The sequence below is a fragment of the Thalia democratica genome, chromosome 7 (assembly GCF_965202585.1).
Source record: "Thalia democratica chromosome 7, ktThaDemo2.hap1.1, whole genome shotgun sequence".
Lineage (NCBI taxonomy): Eukaryota > Metazoa > Chordata > Thaliacea > Salpida > Salpidae > Thalia > Thalia democratica.
Window position 1 is genome coordinate 41,482,993 of NC_139171.1, and position 25,482 is coordinate 41,508,474.

A 25,482-nucleotide genomic window follows, 5' to 3' on the forward strand; every position below is an offset into this window, starting at 1 on the left:
AATACAAGAGCTACTGTAATAGTAATAGTTATACTGCAAGCAATACTACGGTGTAATTTCTCGAAAGCTGAGTAAAAACTAAAAACACGTATTAAAAGTTGTGCAAAGTTGTTTTCTTTAATTTATAAGGAAAGTGATATAAAAATTTTAACATGTTTGTAATGCTACTAAAGATCTTACTAGCGAAAAATTTACTTTAAAATCTTAATAGTGCAGTTTAAATTAAGTGTTTATAAGCTTATTGTAACTGAAGTTGAGCCAACTTTTTTGATTGATTTAAACTTTGATTGATTCTTTTTATTGTTTAGAAAACTTTAATTTCACGGCAAAATATTTTTACTGTATCGGTTTTCTATTTAGTTAGTTATTGCTATTTAGCATTTTTATAATTTTGTATAACAAAGTTTTTATTCTAGTCGTAAGTTTAAGTTTAAGCTTTCAATTTTTTTAATTCCTATAGTTTGATTTTAAGTTGTTTAAAAATGACAATATCAAAATTTTATAAATTAACAGATTGTTAAGTTGAAAAAAAGCTTATTTTATTTCTATAGTATAGGACTAACTTAAGACCTATTCTGTGTAAAAGGAATATGTTCTAAAAATTGCGAAATTTAACAAATATAAACATTTTATTGGGTCAGCTGCAGTAGTAATGTTACGAAAATTTTATGAATATATTATGTTGTTATATACAGTGTACTAATAACATATAAATTCCTCTCTTTAACTAGTTTAACCTAAATTTTTTAATATATTATCTTAGTACTAACCTATCTTACCTATACATAAAATAAGTATTTAAAAAGGTTTTAACAATCAATACTTAAAATAAAAATAAGTAAAACTTTAGCCTAAATTTCCTGGACATGACCTTAAAAGGTATCCCTGGTGTGCGACTCGATAACGAATGTTTTTTTCGTGTACCAGGTCCTAGGACTAAACATTTTGAGAGTTTTTTGTCCTTCAATAAACAATATCCAGAAGCGCCTAGAATTTGCAGCTGACCTGAGTCACCTGACATTATTTTGTTTACAGCCTTATAATTTAACAAAAATCCCCGAAAGTGTTAACTGAAACAAACATTATATAAATATAAGCCCAAACACATGATAACTAAAAATTTAACATCTGTTTATCTAGTGTTAATGATGTGTACTCCTCCTGTTTAGTATGCACTTCTTCGGTATATCTCCTATTGAGAAGGCTTACTCTTGTTAAGTACGCATTTTTTGCTGTATTAAAACTGCTCAAGACTAAGTGCTCAAAGTTCTCATGTAAATTTTTCCTGTTGAAATAATCAAGTTCATTTTGAGTAAAGGAATTTTTCATGTGATATCAAACAGATAATTAATATTTTGCATTATAACTAGTATTATCTTTCTTTTAACTCCTTTATTTTTAATAGTTCACCTTTAAAACTGGAATTAGATAGATTAGCCAAATAAGGTGCAGTTTACTACTTTATTATTTTTGACAAGGTTGGAATTTCTTTCCCACAAACCTGGTAGTGAATTAAATAGTAAACATAACATAGACAAAAAAAACCAAGAATTTGATTTAAAAAAATGTTGAACTTCAAACTAAATCAATTATAACCTGGAATTTTCAACAATTTTTACACCAAGCTGAATTTTGATCAATATATAAGTAATCAATATTTACTATATTTACTAAAAACACAAAAGCTTATAAAGAACTGTTTGATACTTTTTTTTACATAAAATTTATGACTTTTTTCTTGTTATTCTTATAACCTTAGCATATGGAATGTGATAAGTTTAAACTATTTATTTTTAACATTTAAACAACTAAAAATCTTCAATAAGCTCATCTTTTAGTACTTTAGACCTTATCAATAAACACTGAATTTTGTTCAAGGTTGTTTGATACTTTATTTTAACATAATTTTTTTTATGGTAGAAAAACATCAGACTCACTCTTCCCTCTGCAACAATAAACATTTTTTGAAGGTCTAGCAAGCAATTTGTCATAACTTGTAATTCTACCTCCCCCTTTAAAATTAATACTAAACTAACCAAAAAATTAAAAAAAAAGTATTTATTTTAATTATTTAACTTGATTAAAATTTTTATTTTTTTCAATGTAAAATAATGAAAATTAGATTACATCTAATATAAATTATTTACAATAGTTTCTTCTGTGTTTATTTATTATAAAACACATTTGAAAAGGTATTACACTATATTTGCAATATTTTAAAACTACTTGAAACAGTTTTTCACCTTAAATGTTCACATGAAAATATTGTTATAAATTTGTGGGAATATTTTAAACATAATAAAATTTAAGAAGTTAAGTTCTAAAGGAGTAACTGTTTTGCTAACTATGTAACACTATTATTTTACTAAATTTTAACAGCAATTAGTTTAAAAAAGTGCTTTATACAGTTGTTTTACTAGTTTAAATAGTTATATTTTAAACTCAAATACAATACAAGTGAGTTTTATGTAGCTTGTTGTTAAAACATTAATTATTCATAGCTGTGAGTGTTGAATTTTTCCTGTTTTTAACTAAACTATTGCAATTACTTTAAAAGTTAAGATCATACTATTTTTATCATAAGCATGTAGAAATAACTTCAATAGTTTAGAATATATTATAACTGCTCATATAAATTTTTATGTAGTGAGTTGGATCGAGTTAAAACAGTAAATTTTAAATAAAACAAGGCCTTAACTTTACATGATCTAATTTTTTCACTAAATTCCATTTCCTTTATTATCAGACCTTCTTTAAAATTGTTATGCAATTTGATTACTTTCCCAGTTAAAGTAGGTTGAGTAGTTTAAAAGACTATGATATTCTTTTGAATTCATAATGATAATATATTTGAACAACTTTATTTTTGAAAATCAAGTTAGTTATATATTTTCTACTAATTTTTATACATCTGTTTTACTTCCCACATTTTCGAATACTCCTTAATTTTGAACTTATGTATCTTCTTATTTGTAAAGTTTGTATAAATTTATATATGTTAGATCAACTTTATTTTACAGACTGTTTATTTTCATAAACCAAAATGTTAGATGCAGATGATAGTACAAGTTTTACATCATCTCTTGCCACCTCAGCCAGTGAGCCTGAAGACCTTTTCCTAGGTGTTGAGGCGTATTCATTTGAAAATAGTAATATATATATTAAAAAAGAACCAGTTGAACAAAAAAAGTTAGGATTATAATTTTATTTAAAATTGGTTTTGTAATATATTCTTATAAGTTATGTAGTGCTTTTATTAAACATCACTTATAACAGTCTGGTAGCTGATAGATAATTTTTTACTTAATTTAAATCAAAGGTTGTGTGTGTTTTTATTATAATTATTTTTATTCTATAAATATTTATATTAAACTAACATTTTAAATTACGTATGATTAAAGTTTAATGATACTTTTTACAATCAATGGGTAGTTAAGCATAAATTTTGGTTTTATTTTCTAAACAAAAATTTTGAAAAAAAAAACAATTATATAGTTTAGAATGTAATGATTTAGTATATGAATTCATTATACTATGTAACGTAGATAAATTTTAAAGTATTTTATAAATAACAAAAGAAGTAGTACATGATCTTAAAAGTGGTAGAAAAATTAATACATAATATTTTCTTGTTTCTTTACACATAACATGATAAATACTTGCTAAAAACAGATCAAATTGGAAAAACAATAAAATCTCAATACCACTTCATCCAGATAATCCTAGATCTCAAGTTTTAAAATTGAAAAAGTATGTTGGTCGTTTATTTGCATAGCTAATTTTAATTAATTGTCAATGCAGATTACAAATTTATTCAACACTATGTCTCAAAGCTAACACAGTTTCACATGAACTAGGCTCACTAGAGCTTATAAGTGACAATAAGCAAAATTTAATCACACATATATAGCAAGAGCAAATTAGTAATCAGAAAGTAAGAGAGAAATCAGTATTTGTTAATCAATAATGTATTTAATTACAACAAATACATCAATATTAAACTTAAGATATCAGGAAAACAAAATAATCAGGGGGAATGTTAAGCAGGGGGAACAAAATAAAATAAATATTTAAATCTTAAGAACACTTAATAAAAACTAAGTGAAAATATTTTCTTATGTTTTTATCTTTTTTTTTTGAAGAATGCTTGATTAAACAAAAAATAATAAAAAACTAAGAATAATAAAAAACTACATAAATAAAGTGACAATATGTAAATGATAAAAACTAGAAATTAGAAGACCTAAAGTAAGGACACATTGTATTCAGCACTTTTCTGATTTTTAAATGATTTTACTGTATCTGATTATGCAATAAAACTTTTTATACTTATTTATTTATAATTAAGATAATAAGCTGATTAAGCTATAATTTGTTGTTATCATATTGAAGAAAGAATATCATAAATAAAACAAAACAGCAGTTTAAAATATAAAAGTTCTAAAAAATAGTTTTACAAAAACTGAAACACTATAAAAGGTGTCAGCAAGCTGTGGCCTGCCAAGGACCCAGGAGCATGTATTTATTATACAATCAATGTTGCCCGCAAATGTAAAATTAAGACTGCAAGCATGTTAATCTGGCCTGCAAGAAAAAATTTAGAAACTCATTCTTTAGATCAGGACAACATTTTAAATTTGCAGGCCAGATGTGAATAAATTTAAACCTTGGCAAACCAGAGGATTTTAATTTCTATTAAATCAAAAATCTTCCTCAATTATCAAAATTAAAAAGAAAAATTCTAACTTCATTACTCTTTATTTTTAGTTCACTAGTGTAAGTTTTAAATCTTTTGTAAATTGACTCTAGCACCTTTTTTTGCTCTCAAGTTTAAATACCATAAGATTCTAGTGTAAGCTTCAAAGTTTGATTTAGCCAGCCCAATTTAAATGCTTTCAAATTGTAGTTTTATCTTTTGCAGGCAGGGTCCTGTTCTCCTTACATTGGCAGGGGGATCATTTTCACAAACTCACTAATAAAAATGGTCTTGGGTACAATTTACAGGAATTTTAAAACTTACACTAGGTATTCTTGGGTTTGAAATTAGATTAAAAAAGGTCTTTTTTAAGTACAATTTACAGAAAATTTAAAAGTTTTACTAGATATTTTGGATCTGTAATATAAGGAAAAAATAAAACTGCAACTAAGACCGTAAATACTTTTTTTTTTTCAAAATCTGGCTGCGACCACCAAATACCTGCTAACCCCTGCTCTATAAATATATATTTAAGGGTAGTATTCTTACTTAATATTTCTAAATATTGAAGAAAAGTTGCAGTACTGCCAACTCTAAAGTGGATCTGCTATATTAAAGCATTAAGGCTTAGGGGAAGATCCTTCATGATATTTACAAGTTGATCTTATTTTGTAGAGTTTTATTTTAGCTATCAGATAATTTTGACCAGTTAAAAAAATTCAAAATAACTTGATAAATATAATTAATCAAATATGGTAAACTTAATAGGTTCCTTATAGAAGGAGCAAACTAAAAATACAAAAAAAAACAATTTAACTAAAAATACATCTGCTCCTTCATACTTTAATCAATTTTCTTCAAATTTAAGAGTTAGTTCGTTACTAATATTGAGTTTTTTGCAATGCAGGATTTTTTTTACTTAAAAAAATAAAAATTCTCTTTAAAGATAACCACCTGTTTTTTGTTTTGTTAACTAAAAGTTTAAGAATTTTAATATTTTTGAAATGCCAACATTTAAAGTTTTTTTAACTATAAAGTGAATATTCCTTAAAGGCTGAAGTGTGTAGCTCAACAAATAAAAGAGGAGATAATAATATTTTTAGTCAGGATTTAAATTTCTGAGATTATTGTCAATGAAAAACCTGCGGTAACTTATTTGCATGAGAACATAAATTACAGTATATCAAAAGTTGAATAAAAGTTTTTAAATTCTATAAAAACTGGCTTGTAGTCTATACTTGAAACTTTCATATAAAAGCTAATGCTATTTTTAATAATATAAACTGTTGGACCCCTATCTAATAATGTATATATATTTAAATTCAATAATTGCACAAATTAAAAGTTCCAATTATTACATAACTGTATGTTTAAAATTTAATTTGGTCAGTATTATTGTATGTCAAAATTGGTTCTTAAAGTTATCCATGTGTAACAAACAAATATTTAAATAAGCTTTTACTTTTTAATTAATCATATCAATAGTATTGGTCAAAATTAAGTATATAAAACTAGTTATCTTTATAGTGTTCAACAAATCTTAGCAGCTAGAGAGTTTGATGCTTGCTCAGTTTTATTTAATCTTGGTTTTGGTTTTAGGAATGCCAATAACAACAAAGAAAAGTTACAGGTTCTCGAAAATTAAAATCTTATTGCTAATAATAAAAATAAATATTTTACAAATTTTTTTTTAAACATAGAAATGAATGTTTTTGTGAAAAAATATTTAAATTCACTGTTTGATATGATCTATTTTTAATTATACAATTTTAACTAAAAAATTTTTATATGTACATTTTTTCCTACTTAACAATATTGAAAGTTATTGTGTGTTTAATAGCAACACATCCTTCTGCTGTTATATAATATTGGATAGCTTATAAAGTTTTTGAGTTAAAAAAGTTATAAATAAACCTGTACAAAATAACACTAACAATTGTTTAAGCATTTAAATATAGTACTTCTACATAGAGAATATTTTAAACGTAAATTAAAACTTTTAATCATTTAATAAACTTGAATCAAAATCAATTTTTAGAAGTAAAATATTTTAAAAATAAACAATTTTATATTAAGCAGCAATTTTTTTTAAGATTCTGCAACGCTTCAAAGGATCAGAAGGAATTATTAAAAGACTCGAGAAAAATGAAGACTGTTGTACAAGTTAGTATAGTGTAAACAGTTTTTTATTTCAATTGTTATGTTTAAATTAATTATAATTATATTTTTTATTCACTTAATTTGCACTGGAGTCCCAAGTGAATAAGCTAATTATATGGAGTGTTCAGAACTTAATGTCCTTTTAGTTAAGTTTTGGACAACTACTATAAGTATTTTGATTAGATAGAGTCTTTATTTTTGCCAGGAACCCTGGTTAGCTGTACAAAAGTGTAAAATAAATATTTAGAGTTGATTAATTTAAGATTGAATAGTTAGTTTTTAAAGGAATAAAAAAAGAGTTAGTAAAGTATTGAGTGCCTTTGTAAAGTTTGTGTTCATACCTTATGCTGATTTACAAGTTTTTATTTATGAAAATAAACACTTACTTTTGTGTAGTTATTTCTTTTTACTAAGTTAATTTCAAGTCATTTTATCAAGTTAGATAATACTGTTATTTGTTTGTATGCTTTTCATTTTTTATTTATATTCTTTTTTTTTTTAGTACTATCCTGGAGTGACAACTTTTTAAAGTAAGTAATTTTTAATTACATTTGATTAATTTGTTAATTGTTTCGTTACGTTATGTGTTTATTTTTATATTTTATGTAGAATGAGTTTTATTTTTTGACATTAAAAACAGTTTAGCAAGTATGAGTTGGAAAACAAGTCTTAACTTTTATAGTTTTAACATAAAACAAAGTATCTGATAAGTTAATCTACTTAATGGTTTAACTTTTGTTGATTTATAAAACAAAAATAGTTTTTTGAGAAAAATTTGCTAAGAAATTAAACTCAATTATTAATTTTACAAAATAATGTATAGTTTTATGTAACTTTATGGTTTTAATTTTTAGTTCTATTTTGAATAATAGTAGTTATCAATTAATATAAATAAAAAGAAACATATTATCAAGATTTGCAAATAAATGAAACTTGTTTGATGTATTTAATCATTGATCACCAATGCTTGTGTTGTTCTAAAAGTGTCTTTTTGTAATCCAATATCTAGACTAGCTTGTAGGCATCATGTACTAGAACTGAGAACCGCTCAGTTCTAACCTGCGCAAAATTCCCACCCGATCATTTCCCACTGATCAAATCCTATCCGATCGATTCCCACCCAAATCAGCTTTGCACGTCACTTTTACACAACATCACTTTTGCACGGAGAGTTATTTTTGCATAGGGGTCACTTTCCATGAATTATAACTTTTTTATGACTGCACTTTGCATAAAGCGTTCTGTCAGTGTTTGCAGGGCATCAAATTTTTACTAGTGCCATATTTTGCGTCAGTCGTCACTTCAGCACGGCTGAATTTTTTCAAAAATTTCATAAAACTCAAATGACGAAATTTATCTAAATACATTTATATAAAAAATAAAACTAAAATTGTATTAAGTATTAATTTTAACTGTTTATACATTAATTACGTAAAACTAAACTTGAATATAAATCAAATTAAGTTTGACATAAAATTATTTTGAAACTAGTAAAAAACTAAAAGCTAATTGAAAACTATTTTAGGTAGATAAAAAATATATATTAAATTTTGTTATTGAAAAATATGGAGGATTCAAGGAACAAAATATTTAATTTTATTTTTTGGAAAAATTTACTATTTTTACTTTAATATTCTTTGTTTTTATTTTACCAGGTCCGAATATCCACACTGAATTATACGCTGTTAAAGCAAAAACTTTTGTCAAAAGAGATTCTGATAACTTTATAACTTATCAAGATAAGTTTAGTGCTGACTATAAAAGCAAAACATTTTTTTTTTCACTTGGAATATAGCCTACAAAATTTATACCATACTTAAAATTCGTTAAAATTCCAATATTTTAAGATTACTTTTTGCTAAAACAGTTCAAAAAAAAAGAATATAAATAAGTTTAAATAGTTTTAGTCATTTTTTAATATGTTTAAGTATAAGTATTTTAAAAGTTACACTAACTTTCTTGTAAACCGAAAATAAAACTAAAAGGCACACTAGATCAAGAATCAATACATAAATTATACAACTAATAACTTCTAAGTTGTACGGTAGATTGAGCTTCTAATACATAAAGTTATTGTAATAAAAATGTATAACAGTATTTACACACGAATCTTGGTAAAAATTATGTAACAAAATAGTAATTTATTTCATTTATTGCTTAAAACTGCACTTACACACTATACAGGGCAAACAGTTACAAACAATATATTTTATACTAAAAGAAATTAAAGTTTTTGTACAACAGAAATTGAAACATAGTTTTAGATTTATTTGATTTTCTAAAGGTTTATGAAGTTTAAGTTCAACTTAGTTTAATTTGTTTTAAATATAGTTTTCTTTTAATTAAGTTTTGAACTGTGCAAAAATGTCATCAGTGCGAAAGTGGATACTCGTTCTAAAGTGACGCTTCGTGCAAAAGTTAAACCCGTATAAAAATAACGCTGTGCAAAAATAAAAGATCCTTGCAAAAGTGACAAACAATTTCGGTGGGAATTGATTGGAAATGGAATTAATCGGGTGGGAACTGATTGGATGGGGTGTGATTGAGGTGAGGATTTATTCAGGTAGGAATTGATCAGGTTGGAATTGATCCGGGTGGGAATTGATCAGGTGGGAATTGATTGGATTGAAATTGTGCAGGAGGGAATTGTGCGCGGGTGGGAAATGTTAGAACCACTTCTAGATTTAGGTTTTCTGATCACTAGAAATAGAAAAATCAAATACTCCCGAGTTTGGAATCTTCAAAATATTTAAAAAGTATTGGAATGAAATCTGACAACAGCTTGACCGGGAGTTTGTCAATTTAGTTGTGACTTATGAAATATGTTAAAAATATAAAACCTTTTCTGCGTGATGATGATTATACAGGAATTGACTTTATTTTATTTACTAATTTAAATAATCTTTTTAATTGTTGACAACAATCTGTTTATTACTAAATAAGGACTAATTTGTTAATGTTTTAAATTTTTGCTTAAATACTGTAGGAGAAAGATAATTTTAAATAAAAGTTTTTTTTTTGATACAGTTTGCTTATTCTATAAGAAATCTATTAAACTTTCTAACTTTGATTGTCCATATTTAAAAAAATAAGCTTGTTTTGAATTTACTGTAAACAGCAACTTAAGTCTATTGGTTAAAATTCTACAAAACAAAACTAACTTGTGAACAACATTTTTTTTGGCCATTTTTGCCCTGTTAAAGTTATTGATAGATTAAAAATTTCCAATGTCATTAGCTTAATTGATTAGCAGCTGGGAATCTATTATTTTGTGCTGTTTTTTATGAATTGTCATGCGGAAAAATTTAATTAAACTTAACTCCGCACGTGCTCCCTACTATAAAATAGTTTATAATTGCTTTGCAAATAGATACTAACTTAGGGGTCGGCAAACTGCAGCCTAATGGCCAGATGCGGATCCTAATGGCCAAAGCTAAAATCTGTGACTCGCGAGGTACTTTTCAGCTCAAAATATTGTAAAAAACAGTAATAAGAAAAGTTTTTCTGGTAATAGCTTACAGTTAGGCTTTTGTTTTAATAGCTACTCATTACTAGTGGTCTACTATTGCTTTTTTTTATCACATTTTTGAATGAATTAAAAAAGTAATTTTATGTTGGCCCGCGGTAACAAGTATAAATTTTAAACTTTTTTCTAGAAAAAATTATCTGCGACTTATAAAAAGCTTCCGACCTCTGTACTAACACTTAATTTAAAATTTCTAATCAAAATTTTTCAGATTTTTAAAAAATATTAAGCTTTCATAAATTTAAAAATATCATCGTTTGAAATCCTACTATTTTTACAGATCAGCAGAGTGAATACGTGAATAAACAATACATTGAAGATAAAGGCGTGAACAAGGCACGCGATTGGCTAAACTTCTATCATTCTGATCAATCACAGCCATTGGTTACAAGTATAGAGAACAAGGTATAAGTTGTTTTTTTAAAGACCATTTATAATAGTTGACTTTTAATGTTAAAAGTTTAACCTATAAAAATACGTCATAACTTTTAAACTAAAATTTAGTAGACCGTCCGGACGTTTTTGAAATTTTTGATGACTTTAAATTCAAGTACATTAAAGTTCAAAAAAAATTTGAATTTTTTATATTTACATTTTTTAATACGTGCTTATTTTATTAAAAAAAAGTTTTTTATACTATAAATGTTTTATGCCAGCTTAGTATTTTAAAAAGAATCATTAAAAATTTTAAAAGAAGAAATTGGTATCTTTGAAAATTGATAGGGACAAAACCCTAAGAACATAAAATCAATCTCTATGTATTTATTCTTTCAAGACTTTATTTTACAAACTAAATTTCGGTCAAAGACCTCGTCAGTGCTTTAAAATAAATCTAAAAAGATATGTAACAGTTATGAAAAACAGCATTTTAACAATTAAATAAAAACAAGTTTTTACTCAAAATTTTGCAAAAAAATTGAGCACTCTATAAAGAAAACCAATTAGTGAGTCTTGGAAATTTAAAAAAGATAGAATTTAACTATAGCCTTAAAGATATCCCTTTAACCAATAAAAAAAGAGTACACAATCAAACTGTACGACGCTGCATCTAAATTTTTTAATAGACTGAGGTGGAAAGTATTTTTTATAAACAGGGAAGTTTTGAAACTTAACTAGAATTTAAACTTTACCATAAATTCAATCTTAATATTAAAATTTATTTTGATTTGTTTTTAAGTAAAAGTTTTGAGTAAAATTTGTTTTTATTTAATTGTTTAAATGCTATTTTCCATGACTGTTTCATATTTTTTAACATTTATTTAAGCACTGACGAGGTCTTTGACCGAAACTTAGTTTGTAAAATAAAGTCGTTAAAGAACAAATTCGTTATTACTCCTCTAGTAGTTGAGATCTCTTTATTTACTTTCTAAAATTCAAAACATATAAAATCGATCTATAAATAAGAATTTGTGAAAAAGAAAATTATGAGCTCTATAGTCTATATATATTCGATTGTTTTCATAAAAACTTAAAGATATTTTTAAAGTTTGTAATACAGGGTCGCCAAAAAACGTGGAAATTTAGAAAAACCTGAAATATTAAGCTAATTATACATGTTAAGTAATAAAATTTCGATTTGACTTAAAAAATCTATCATAAAGATAAAAATTTATTTGTCATCATCAAAAAATATTAATATCAAAAAACACATTTAAAGTAGGTTTATAGTATCTTTTTAACTTTGTTATACTATATTTTTAAACTAAAAACTTACCCAAAAACGTGTACTCAAAAATTCGGAGAAAGTTAAAAAAAATGTGGCAACCCTGTTAATGTAAAATCATATCTGCTTTGTTTTGTATGTTGTTTTTGACGTATTTAATTTTATGGTTAAGTTTTTAGTTATAAATACACAATTTTTGAAGTTAATTTTGTGTAAACAATAAGTTTGATTTAGCTAAAGATTTTGTGTCATAAGATTTATGTAAAAGCTTACTTAATAATGAGAAAAAAAAGTAAGTTTTTAGTAGTTTATTTTAGGTACTTTTTTTAGTATTTAAATTTATGTAGTTTGTGATATTTTTGAGAATAGTTTTAACTAGAGTTTCTTAAAGTTTTTTCATTAGTTCTCCTTTAAAAAATAAAAAAGCTATGACCCCCTCAAACTATCTTTAAATACACCTAAAACCTTTTTTTGATCTTCATCATCAATTCTAGAATATATAGTGTAAGTTTCAAATTATGGCTATGTGGCTATGGCCCCTTTTACAGCTTATGGCCCCCTAAATTTCTAATTTTTTTAATAATATCTAGTAAACGTTTCAAAAATACTATTAAATAGGACTTTTTTTTTCATTTTATAATCAATTCCATAATATCTAATTCAAGTTTCAAAATTTGACCTCATAGCCCCCTTTACTACGCACGGCCCCTTAAATTTCTGTGATATGGCTCACTTTAGGAGACCTGGTTTAAACTGATGCTACTTGAACTATGATAAATCTAAACAAAACTATTTCAGAAATTTTTTTATTAAGTTTTTGTTATTGAGAAGTAAAAATTATTTGCACTTTGTAGATAAACGAGACCAACAACAATAAGAAAAGTATTAATCGAATAGGAAAAATGAAAAGCAGATTTTTAAAAAGTCGGCAGTCTTCATTTGAAATAATGCCATATTTGGAAGAAGAAGAAATAACCACCAATAATTCTGTAACAGGTATTAAGTATACCTAGAAAATTTTTAATGGTTTTTATTTTTGTATTGGTAACAAAAGTATTTAATAAAGTAAGCTTATACAGTAAATAGCTTGAGTTTTTATTATAATGTATTATTTTTTTATGCTGTACTCAGGGTTGCCACACGGTCAGGAAAAGTCAGGAAATCAGGAAAAGTCCGGAAAAACTAAAAAAATGACAAAAGTCACGAAAAAATGGGGGTTTTTTGAAAAAAAGTCAGGAATAGTCGAGAAATTTGACAAAATTAAAAAAAAAGGTCAGACTTTGTCAGATTAATTTACAAATTCCTTATTTTCCAAAGCCTTCAAATACTATAAAATTAAATAAAAATATTTAAAATCAGACTAAAATTGCAAAATTTTCCTAGAAATTTACAAAATTATTCAATTTCCAATGCCTTAATCTGGTATAAATTAATAAAATATCCTTTGTAAAACTGCAAAGTTTTTCTACTAACATATTGAACAGCTACCCTACTTGAAAAAGCAGTTTTTTATGCTCTTTAGTATTGATGATCTGTGGCAAGAACACTTCCATAGTGAAACTGTGATATATACACAAAAATTTATTGCATTTCTTTAGTTATGTGATATCTTTTATGCAGCCTTTTTTGACATTGTACCAGAGTACCCAGCCTTTATGCATGAGAACATTAGTGCTTGGTAATTAAATTTCTGTGCATCATTATGAAAGACGTGATAGTTACGAACCTCAGCTTAACCAGTTATTCAAAGTTGAATTAAATTATCAAGCTTCCCTAAAACTTGCTCTTAATCTTGGTTGTGCTACAACAAATTTGCTTGCACATTTTAGGAAAAAAGAACTAGTTGAGGAAGAAAAGGTCTTAAATTCAACAAAAAGTGTAAATTGTTTTTTATAAAAGCAGTTGAAAATCTCCGGAGCAGAATTGCTATTGGAAGTACATTTGTAAAAAATATGTCATGCCTAAATCCGCATAGCCTTGAAAAAAATAGGAGTTACAATTGTTGTTAAGCGTTTTGCCAACATTGTGCACTCCTTAATATAGTAAAAAATGTGCTCCAACTCTGAAGGTGATACTAGCATTGAACAATTTAGAACTTTAGTAATTTGTCCAATGAATGCATTAAAGTTTAAGAGCTTCAAGCAAAAGGAAGATTGTTTTGACCATTTCTATTTTAAAACATTAAAATTTCCTACCAAATCTTCTCTCGGAAAGATTTTCAACCATTATTTGTGTTGCACAATGATCAGGCTGAGGTCGAACTAGATTAAGTATTAACAAAGCTCTGGAAAGAGTATGAAATGATAAACTATTACATCCAGAAGAAGAGTTAAAAATTATATGTATGCATACAAACTAGAACTGTATCAATTTAGAAAATACAAGTATTTTGCTGATAGAGCTGTTTATTGCAAATACATCAATCATATACAGATGGTTCAAGTGATGTAATGGAAGTTAGATGATTGAATTCATCAAAAAAACTGTTGTTTTAACCTGTATAAAAATAAGATTGGAAGACTTATATAGTTTTAAATGTTTGATTATGTGTTTTAGAATAAGTTTAATTTGAGAGTTTAGATTTAGAAAAGTCAGGAAAATTTTAGTTAAAAGTCAGGAAAAGTCAGCAAATTTTTCTCAGCTTGATCTGTGGCAACCATGTGTACTTCTTACTTTGAAAAGTTATTTAGTATTATGGTTTGTAAAGCTTGTTTAGTTAGTTTAAATATCTTCTATTCATTTAACCAGTTAAAATTGTTCTGATAATGCTGAAAATAGTGTCAAATTAAAGTTTAGTTTGTAAGTGTAGCTTTAACTGTTGTAACTAACGCTAATCTATCAAATATCTTGTACCAGAGTTTCCAGAAATTTTAAATTTGCCCATGTTTATACATATACATGTATGTTTATATTACTGATCCACCGAGATCATTTTTTGCCAGGATCTGGAACCGGCCGGAGCCTAATTTAAAAAAAAGATCCGGATCTTAGCTAAGATTTGGCCGGCTCCAGATCCAGTTAGTTTCGAAAGACTTTGTTTTCCGCGGTCAGCTTCTTTCAGTTTTATATACTTATATTATTGTAATACGAATAAATAATATATATGTATAAAATTAGTCAAGCGAACCAGACTGAATAAGTAATTCAATTATTTCTTGTAAACATACAGGTACATACATCCCCTAGTGTGAAACTAATGATTTGTTAACTTAAAGTTTCTTGCCGATTAGATTCTTCTACCGACTTTATGATTTAGTTCTTTTTTTAAATTTAAACTATTTTCTTTTATTAATAATTAATGTAAAACATATATTTAAATTTCGATGTGTTTTAATTTGTTAAATGTCTTTTAAAATTTAATTTAACTTTTTTATTCTCATTTAACTATATTAACTAATATAAAAAATCTACAAGTACAGCTCATTTAGTATTTGGTTACTAAAACTTTAAGAGGCAGCAATAGTTTAACAACATTTTCTGCGCGACAATTTATTTAACATTAAGGGTGGTATGTTGTTCATAGAATCCGCTTCAGCACCTAGTTTCATTCACACGCTTCAACTAATAATTAAAGTTTCCTTGTATTCAGAAAATAACATAAGTGTGTTAATAGCCAAGACCCGTCAAACTGTTAGCCTATATAATCATTCTTCTACAGCGTGCGAGAAACTAAAAAATCCAGGTCACTTTAGGTTCATCAGTGTTAATGCAAAAAGCATTGCTACTTGTGCAAGATGTTGAAACAAGGTAAAACTTAACATACCTTATGCTGAAAAGGCTAGGAAAATTAAAAACAAGTGTCCACAACTACGTGGCTAACAACAAATTTAAACCCGAAAGTATTCTTACAGCTGATGAATGGAAACTTGTTAGCGTCCTTAATGAGCTGCTTGAACCCTTTTACATAGTAACGCAGCAGTAAAAACAACGTATTTAAAATAAATTTTTTTTAAAGAAGTATATCTTATGCATTCATCGCATAAAGTACAGTAAAAAAAAAGATTAACATGTAAAACTTTATTTAATTTTATTTTATTCTAGCTAGTAACCGAAAACTCAAAAGACAACACAATGTTGTAGTTTCAAATGGAGTTATTAATGAAGGCTCTTTCGAAGAAGATAGCAATGCAAATACTAAAATTTCAGTTAGTATTTAGTGTAAAGTTTTTTATGAACGATAAACATGAAAAAGTATACGATAAACAACAAAAGCTATATTTGGTTAAAATAAAATAAACACCAAAGTATCTTTGTTAACTTACAGTTGAAAAAAATATAAAGTTGTTTCTTTTCGTAATTAATTAATTTTCAGGCATTTGAAAGTTTAATATCTTGATTTTCTAATTCAAAAGCTAGATGTACAAAAAAGTAACATAAACATACATAATATTTATAGAATTTCATTTATAAAGTTTCGATTTTATAGAGCTATCATTACAAATTCTTAAGCCAAGTTTTTTAATTTATATCTTACTCTGAAACAGCTATTTAACTTAAATGTTCTATTTATGAATTTTTAATTTCAAGTACTTTTCTAGTAATAATAATAAAAAAAAAATTTTTTTTTGGTAGTTGTTTACATAAAAAACAAGCAGTTGGTTGAGTTTAAACTACCTCACTGAATAGGCTTTATTTTATTATAGTGTTTTGTTACAATACGTTTGTAACTCATATCATGCTTTAAAATTTAATAATTGTTACTGAATATATACTGTTTACACTTCTTTAAAAGGTGATAAAGTCTAAGATTATAGCTGTTGCTTTTTTAAAACTTTTCTTATTAAAGTAAAACTTTTTTAACAGAAAGTTCTGGCAAATAGTTCTGTGCAGTCATTACATAACAGTGAAAACGTTGAAATAGATAACAAGTAGGTCGTGGAGTGTATATAAAGACTTAAATTTAAGTTATTAGCAAGCACTCCTATCTTTTAAAGACAACGTCGTAAAGCTAAAATTATTAAAAAAATGTTTAAAGTTTTTTATTTAAAGTTAACTAGATGTAGTTACAATGAGTATTTTAATGTTTATATGTATAGATTATAGTTTTGAGTCATAAGTTTAGATTGTTGAGTGTTAATACTGTATTTACTTATGTAGTATGTAAAAAACCTTCTAAATATTTTCTATAATGTGTGTTAACTATGTTTTATAGATATACTTAGTTTAAAATTTTCATAATTGACATATTAGTCTTATGCAATGATCAAGGGTAACTTGTAACTTATTATTTTTATTTTATAATATTATACATAGGTATGTTTATAAATGTAGTAGACAAAAAGAAACTTTTTATGTTGAAATTACAGCTGTTTCAGCGTTTAATACGCGTTTGTCAGTGTGATTTTTATTTACTATACATCAAATTTACAAACACTATTACTAAATTGTATTGGAAGTTAGCTGCTACGACACTACGTAATAATATAATAACACATACTTATTAAATTTTAAGACAGTTTTTCAAATGGATTGTTTACGTTTATATAAACAACCGATTTTTAGTTCGTTTCTACTATTTAGAGATTCCAATTTTTAACGTATATCATTTTTATCCTTTTTGCGTTATATAGTTTACAAACATTTTTCAAAGAATGTTTGTTTTTTGTACTTGCTAATATTTTCCAATTGATTTTAAAATCAATTTTACTAAATTTTATTTATAATTTTTGTTTTATACAACTATGAATTTAAGTTTGTAATTTTGCTGTATAGTAAATAAAAACCTTGTTGACAAACACGTATTGTATACTGAAGTAGCTGTTCAAAATAAAAAGTTAGTTTTTGTGTATTTAATTTATAATAAGCATATACAAAAGTAAGAAAGCTCCTGTTATGTTATATGGACTTCACAAAACAATTAAATAAGTTTATACTTATAAACAAAGTTATATCATATGTACTGATTTTACTAAACTGATGAAAATAAATAAATAAATAATTACTTACAAATAACTTCCATTTAATTAGATTTTTACAAGTAAAATAGTTCTATTAAAACAAATATTTTTTTATGATATATTGTTTAAATTAGGTTTTATAGTTCTCAATACTCAAGAAATAAAGCAATTTGTATTCAAAATAAAATCAAAACTAATTTAGTTGTGAAATATTAAACTTGAAAAGTACAAATAACACTTATATACTTTAGATCACTGAATCAACCTAGTTTACAAGCTTCGTACAAAAATATAAATGAAGATGATGAATTTTCAACAAATATTTCAAGTGATGATAAGGGTTTAATCCGTAAAGCTATTGACAAATTGCAGGTTTAAATTAATGCCGTTAAAAGAAGAATACTAAGTAATCTTATTTAAAAACTTTATAAATATCGTTTTATGATAATCTTATTTTAATTGTCATTGACCAAGACAATTTTGCACCAAGGGTCAATTTTACACGAGTTACAATTTTACGCGGAGGGTCATTTTTGCACGAGAGTAAAAAAAAAGAAGATATATTAATTAAAAAAAAAAAAAGTTACTGACCGAGGGTTACTGACTTTGGTGTAACAGTGATAGTAAAAATAAAAGTAAAAAACTTACTAATAAAAATTATTATTGAAAACAGTAAAAATAAATAAATAAAAATAAACTAATTAAAAAGAAAAAAAAACAATAAGTTACCGACCAAGGGTAAGGGTTAGGGGTACCAGTGATTGTCAATTAAAAAACAAAAAACTAAATTAATAATAAAATAAAAGAAAATAAATAAATTGAACCTGTACAAAAATGTCCCCTCGTGCAAAAGTGTATTCGTGCAATTTTGTCCGCTCGTGCAAATTTGACACCTACCCTATAAATTTTTGTTATTAAAGTAATTTCTTTTTCAACTATTTTTAATTTTGTTTTAATTTTTATACTTTCACAATGTGGTTTAGATAGTTTTCTAATTATTTACAAAACTTTTATTTCTTTTCAGGTAAAATTTTTATGTTCATAGTTTAATTTGTCATAGTGAGATATTAACTCAACACGTTAGAAGCCACAGGGGGTACGGAGAAACATAAACTGCCTTGTATACAGTTATCTTTAATAATTCAAAATTTCAACCATTTTTGAAGTTTCAAAGAACTGTATACTTTAATAAAAATAAAAGTAATTTTCTATGTAGTTTATATTTCTCTGTACGCCCTATGACGTTATAAAGCGTCCGTACCTGATGTTTTTTTCAGCTTTGTAACTTTTTTTGAGCTTGCTACGTCACTGGTTCACACATAGTAGTAAAGTGGTAAAATAAAAAAAAATCAGCTAAACTGTCACAAATAAAAAATAAAACTTATTTTATAAATTAACAACACACTTGATAAATTGTTGAACTGTTGTTCAATATTTTAAAGCACCATTTTAAGCTTAGATTACTAAATAAATACTTAAAAAATATAAAACTTTAAATTTAAGTTTATTTTAAGAACTTAAATTGAAATTATACATCAAACAGAATACTTCATCCGTTCACCGAAATGAAATAACCGATTATGAAAATGAACGTATGAATTCTAATACGAACAACAACAACTCAAAGAAAATTTTTAAGGACTCATTTTTAATTTTGCATAGGAAAAAATATTTCAAAATTAGCAAAAGTAATCACATGTTGTTACATTTGAAAAGTGCTGGTCAAAAGTTAAACTAAATAGGCTTTATTTTGTTTATTATTTTTTAATTTCTTAGTTAAAATTAAAAGTGCATTTTTATTATAATAAAGCTATTTTTATGCTGTTTCTGCTTTTCTAATTTTGTTTTTTTTCTGTAATTTCTATTATTGTATAATCATTATTTCTGCAAATAAAAAACTTTATTCAGGTAGACAATTGTGCTTACTATATGGTTATTACTATGTGCTATCTCATGCTAGACAAATAGCTTTTTAAGGTGAATTTTAATAAGTATAGTTAAAGGATAGTCTGTAAATAATTTAAAGTATATCGTTAAAATGCTGATCTTGTTTTTAAAAGATTTAAATTTGTGGAAAAGCACGTGTTTATGTACTACCCGTATTTTAAGTTGTTGAGTAGTTTTTTTAATATCTTTAAAATATAAGCACATGATTAGTTTGATTACTTTTTTAGTTTTTTAGCGTTCTTACAAGTAAAACCTTACATCAAACAACTGAAATTTTTGTCATTATTTTATAACAATATATGAAGCAATTAAGATGACGAATCCAGTCCACAAACGAGTTTTAAGGTATATTAAAATTTTATACTTTTCTTGAATATCTAAGTTTGCAATAAAGTAAATGTTTTTTGTAAAAGTAAAGTATTCTGATTTTACAAGCTTGCAAGTTGTTTCCTAAATGCTAAAGTTTTCTATTTACAGACTACGTAAAAGTTTGTATGCTAGCTATCTTCTGTTAAGTAAATATAGATTTTGTATACAAAGCTTACGTAATGAAGTATTTCAACATAATTTTATTAGTAGTTCGACCTAATAAATAAAAAAGGTGGACTAGCAACTGTTATGCATTATAAAGTATATTCTATCATACATTTAATGAAATATTCTTGTTTTATTTATTGGCGTTTTGTCATTAATTATGTAAATGCTTAGTGATGAAATTGATAATAATATGTTTACTACAGCTTTAAAACCAATTTTAAAATGAAATTTATTCTCTTCTACTGGTTTTTTCCTTTACAGCAATTAAGTAGTAAATATGTCTATAAATAGTATTTATCTAAAATACTTGTCTAAATTGAAAATTTTAGATAGTATACGTTTATATGCGCATAACTAAGTGTTTTTATAATAAAAACAAAAATAGCTCCTAGTTATAATAATAAAGTAAATTTACCATTTTTTTTTATTTAGTTAAAACAGAAATAAAAAAGTACTATTTCTGAAATGCTTATGTGAAAACTAAGCTTCAGTACAATAAAATATCAGATAAACATCTGAATGTTCTAAATATTGCTGTTAGAAGTAAAAGTAACTTTCACACTTGAATAACTATTTAGTCTATTATTCATAGTATACTAAGTAAAAATTCTTAAGAAGTGACATTTTGTTATGAAATTTTTTAATTAAATTTTAAAACAGGACAAGTCTAAACGATGTACTCATAAGTATAAGTCAGTTTAAAAAGGTATAAAAGTATGAATAAAAAGACTTTTTATACATCTTATAGTTACTTAAAATGTAATAATTTTTTTGAAGCTCTATAAATTTATACACTTGACTTTTACTCATTATTTAATTTTGTTTAATTTTGCGATCATTTATTAGCCGATAACTTATAATCCGATTATATCTAACCCGTTCGCTTTTAAAACGATCATTTCTAAACTGATAGTTTTAAACCCGATTATATCTAACTTAATCATTTCTAGCCTGATCAGTAAAACTTATTTGTTTTTTTTTGTTATTTTAATCAGGATTTATTTTAAAAACTAACAAGACTTAACAAATTTGTTATTATATTAAAATATAGTTTACTTTAAAAAAACCTAATGTTTTTAAACTCTTTATAAGAACACAATTTAAATATTTATTACAATTTTAAAATACTTTACTTATTTTGACTTTCTTCAATATTTTTCTCTATTATATAGAATTTTTTATTTTGATAAAAAGATTTACTAAATTTTTTGACATGCTTTGTTTGATTCTTGAAGTAAGCTGTTATACTTAAGTTGGATCTTCTTCTCATTTACTTAGTTATAACATTTCTAAAACATGAAAAGTTATACCTTTAAAATTGTAATATTCAGATAAAAATGTCTTCATTAGAGTCTATCTATAGGCTATTATGTGTTATTATTATTGATAATTATTATGTCTTTAAGCTAATGTATAATATCTATAAGTTAATTATCGGTTTAGACAAGATCGGGTTAGAAATGATCGGGTTAGATATGATCGGATTAGAAGTTATCGGATTAGAAGTGATCGGATTAGGAATAATCGGGTTAGAAATGATTGGATCCATTTTAAAACATATCTTAACTTGGTGCATAAAGTTTATAACGTTCAAAGCTTATTTTGTTGAAAATAGTTTAATGAAGAAGCCCTAAATACTTGTTTTTTAAAATACAATTTATTGTTGTAAACAAAATGGAAAAACAATCCTTATCCTAAAAGAGGTGTAGGAACTAAATTTATTAAAAATATCTTGACGGACTAGAAGTAAAACTAGTATTCGTTTAACAAAATTTTAAATGTGGTATCTTAAAATTCTTTTAGTTTAAATACTACGTTGGATCCAACCGACAACAAAAAACTATCAGTTTGTTTAAAAAAAACTAACAATTGTTTTAGGAAAATAAATTTAATTATTCTAAACGACTTAAAGCTAGGTTACAAATATTAAAGTATAAGTTGAAACACTTTTTACAGTTTAAAAGTTCTTTATAGTTTGTTAAAGTAGAGTTTAAGTATTTTTTAATTTGAAATAGCTATTGAAATGTACTTACAACTTACTTTTCAATTCTTAGTTGTTACTATGTTCTAAGTCTTTATGCCCTTTGATAAGGTACTAGCAAATTAAAACGTAAATATTTATAGATGTTGTACTTTGAAAACATATATATTTCATTAATTACTGTTATTAATTTTTTTTTAAACAGATGTTTAAAAGTTTTAGGTAAAATTTTAGCAATGAATAAGTAAATAAATTTTGTTTTATATTCCTTATTGAAATTGAAAAAATTATGTATTAAGATTATTTGCTATACGTCGTATTTAATGTTTAAGCAATACAACTTAAATCTTTTTTTGATATGGAGTATAATTTTTAAGGCACTGACTTAATTTCTCAACTTTTAAAGCCGCTTGCGAGTTACTTTTATGACTATTATGCTTATAGTGATTTCTATCAAACCAATATTTAGCTCTTTTGTGTTCGTTTAAAACAGGGGTTCCCAACCAGGGGTGCTCGCACCCCTTGGGGGTGCGAGGCAGTTTTCCAGGGGGTGCGAGATAGCTTTTTATTTTTGTATGATAAATAAGGAGATTTTCACTCTCTGATAAAGTTTAAAAAGTTAAAAAGTACATTTTGTTATAAAAAGAAGTTATTGCTAATTTTCTGAATAAATTAATTTTATTAATACTTCATAGAGCAAGAGCGCTTTTCTAGAAATAAATTCATTTTACTAATTTCATTTAATAGCTGTTAGTTTAGAATTAACATTCAATAAAGCTTTCTTAGAGTTTTACACCTGTGAATTTTAATCATCTGTTCTTTAAATGTTTTATTTTCTTAACTGGACATTAATTGTTTAAAACATTTTATGAGCTAGCATCTATTTTGATTGAAATACAGTAGACTACCGCTTAAGTACGCACTTTTTTTGGTACGCACCCTGCCTTAAGTACGCACTTATCCAGATAGACAAAAAAAAATCTAAATTTTTTATATAATTTTTATAATTTTTTTATATATTTAAATCAAAATAAAATAAACAAATAACCTGAATAATTGCTTTCACAAATTTTTTGCAACAATCCATTCTCTAATTATGTTATATGTACAATTTTATCAAGTAATTGTATTATTGTTAAATGTTATATTACAACTTCTAAGAAATTCCAGTTATTTTGCCTAAATTTTAATCATCAAGTTTTCCCAGATTATTTTATGTTTTTAGGTAGAATGGCCAACCTGCTGAGTTAACCTGAGACTTTCACAACTTTTAAACTAGGGTGAGTAATCCTGAGTAGTCTAAGTGGCCTGAGATTGTGACAGTCCTATTATTAAATGTTAATAAACTAAATACTTATGTAGTGGTTGCAGAAAAGTGAAAAGAATAATGATATTTGAGCTGTAATGCTATAAAATAAATAAATCTAGATGACAAAGTTAAAAAAACCTACAAATACAACATAGTTAATTCATAATTTAATTTAAGTGTACACACATTGATGTTTTGAAAATGCTTGGTAAACACAATATAGTTTGGTACTTTCCCTTTAACAAAACAAAATACTTGGCTAGTTGTAAGAAAGAAAACAATCAACTAAATTTCATATTATACGATGTTGTCAAAAAGTACGCACTACCCGTGCTAAGTACGCACTTTTTGGTCGGGTTCAATTTGCGTACTTAAGCGGTAGTCTACTGTACTTAGATAAAAATTAGTATCTTCAGCAGGCTTTTTATTAGCTGTTAAGAACAGGTTCTGTTAAGTCTATTACATTTATAATGTAATCTTTTATTAAGCTTAGTTGTGCAGAAAATGGTGCTTAAAGATTTAACATCAGTAAATTGCAAAGTTCACAGCAATTCCTGTATGTTATAACATTTAAGAAAACTTGTTTTTAGCTTCAGTGAAACTAATTTTTATAGATCAGCAAAAGTATTCAATGCATCAACTTTATTTCTATTCATTCCTTTTTTGAACTTAAACTGTTTACCTTTTTCAATCTACTTTTTTCTATTTATGTTGTAAGCATACAAACTTTTCTTGTATTTGCTTTTATACATATCTTTGTACAATTTAAGACTAAATATTTTTAACGTTTTAAAATCTTAAGTCAAATCTTTATTATTTTCAAACCTCCTAGCTGCTAATAGTTTTGAAAATAAAACATTACATAAGGTTAACTGAGAATAGCTAATTTTTATTTTATAAGTACATATATTCATAACAAAATGTATAAAAAGTTTAGTTTTAAGTTTAAGCCTAATATTTATTACTTTTTTAATGCTTTTTCCTCACTTCTAATATTTTTTTAAATCTTAGAAATCGTTTGTCATTGCAGAAGGAAGAGTGAGTTCTGATGTTTTCTACCTTATAAAAAATAGATAAAACTTGCTCAAATATAGTTTGTTATGTTTTTAAATTTCCAAGTATCTTATTTTTGTTAATATAGTAAACTATCATAAAAATTAAAATACAAATTATTAATTAATGAAATCAATGATTTATAATCATATTATTAATAAACAATTATAGCATGTAGTGTTAGGGGTGCGAGATCAAATTAAGAGACTTTAGGGGTGCGGGGCATCAAAAAGGTTGGGAACCACTGGTTTAAAACATCCAATTGTGTTTTTCGAGAGCTTTAGTTTGTTAGCGATTTGTATAAGGAATAAAGAGTTATGGATTTAGTTCAAGTTAAGTAAATAAAAGGTTAAACTAATATAAGGGTATCAATAGACAGTTTAATGGGTTTGCTGAAAAATTATGGTACCAACTGGCAACTACCAAGTAGTAGTACTAGTTGGCAACTAGTGTTAATGAACCTACATTCAAATCGGTAACTTAAAGTAAAACCTTTAAAACTTAGACCAGTAATTTAAACTGACGAGTAAGCGAATTGTTGCTAGGCGACTTCTGTAATGGCGTTTTAAATAAATGCAAAGAGAGTAAAAACTTGTTTTGCTCATTTTTATAAAACTATCAGAGATATTGTAAATACTACTGACAATTTTACCACAGCTCTTGCTACTTGCAGTAATAGTGTTATATAATTTATTGACTAATCTTTTATTAAA

At 25.5% G+C, this 25,482-nt stretch overlaps 1 protein-coding gene across 2 annotated transcripts; it reads left to right on the plus strand.

Moving 5' to 3' along the window:
* Window positions 1-1,881: 1,881 nt before the first annotated feature.
* On the plus strand, window positions 1,882-19,846 carry LOC145840771 (uncharacterized). Of its 2 annotated transcripts, none has more exons than XM_082948100.1 (11): window positions 1,882-1,970; window positions 3,021-3,189; window positions 3,673-3,750; window positions 6,224-6,326; window positions 6,790-6,859; window positions 10,663-10,787; window positions 12,900-13,041; window positions 16,087-16,190; window positions 16,849-16,913; window positions 18,194-18,314; window positions 19,486-19,846. In XM_082948100.1, exons 2-11 carry the CDS (start codon window positions 3,044-3,046, stop codon window positions 19,678-19,680), a joined length of 1,149 nt encoding a protein of 382 aa, XP_082804226.1. In that variant the 5' UTR covers window positions 1,882-1,970; window positions 3,021-3,043; the 3' UTR covers window positions 19,681-19,846. The 2 variants fall into 2 exon arrangements, with proteins under 2 accessions (XP_082804226.1, XP_082804224.1); XM_082948098.1 differs by lacking the exon at window positions 1,882-1,970 and adding an exon at window positions 2,378-2,457.
* The last annotated feature ends 5,636 nt before the right edge of the window (window positions 19,847-25,482 follow it).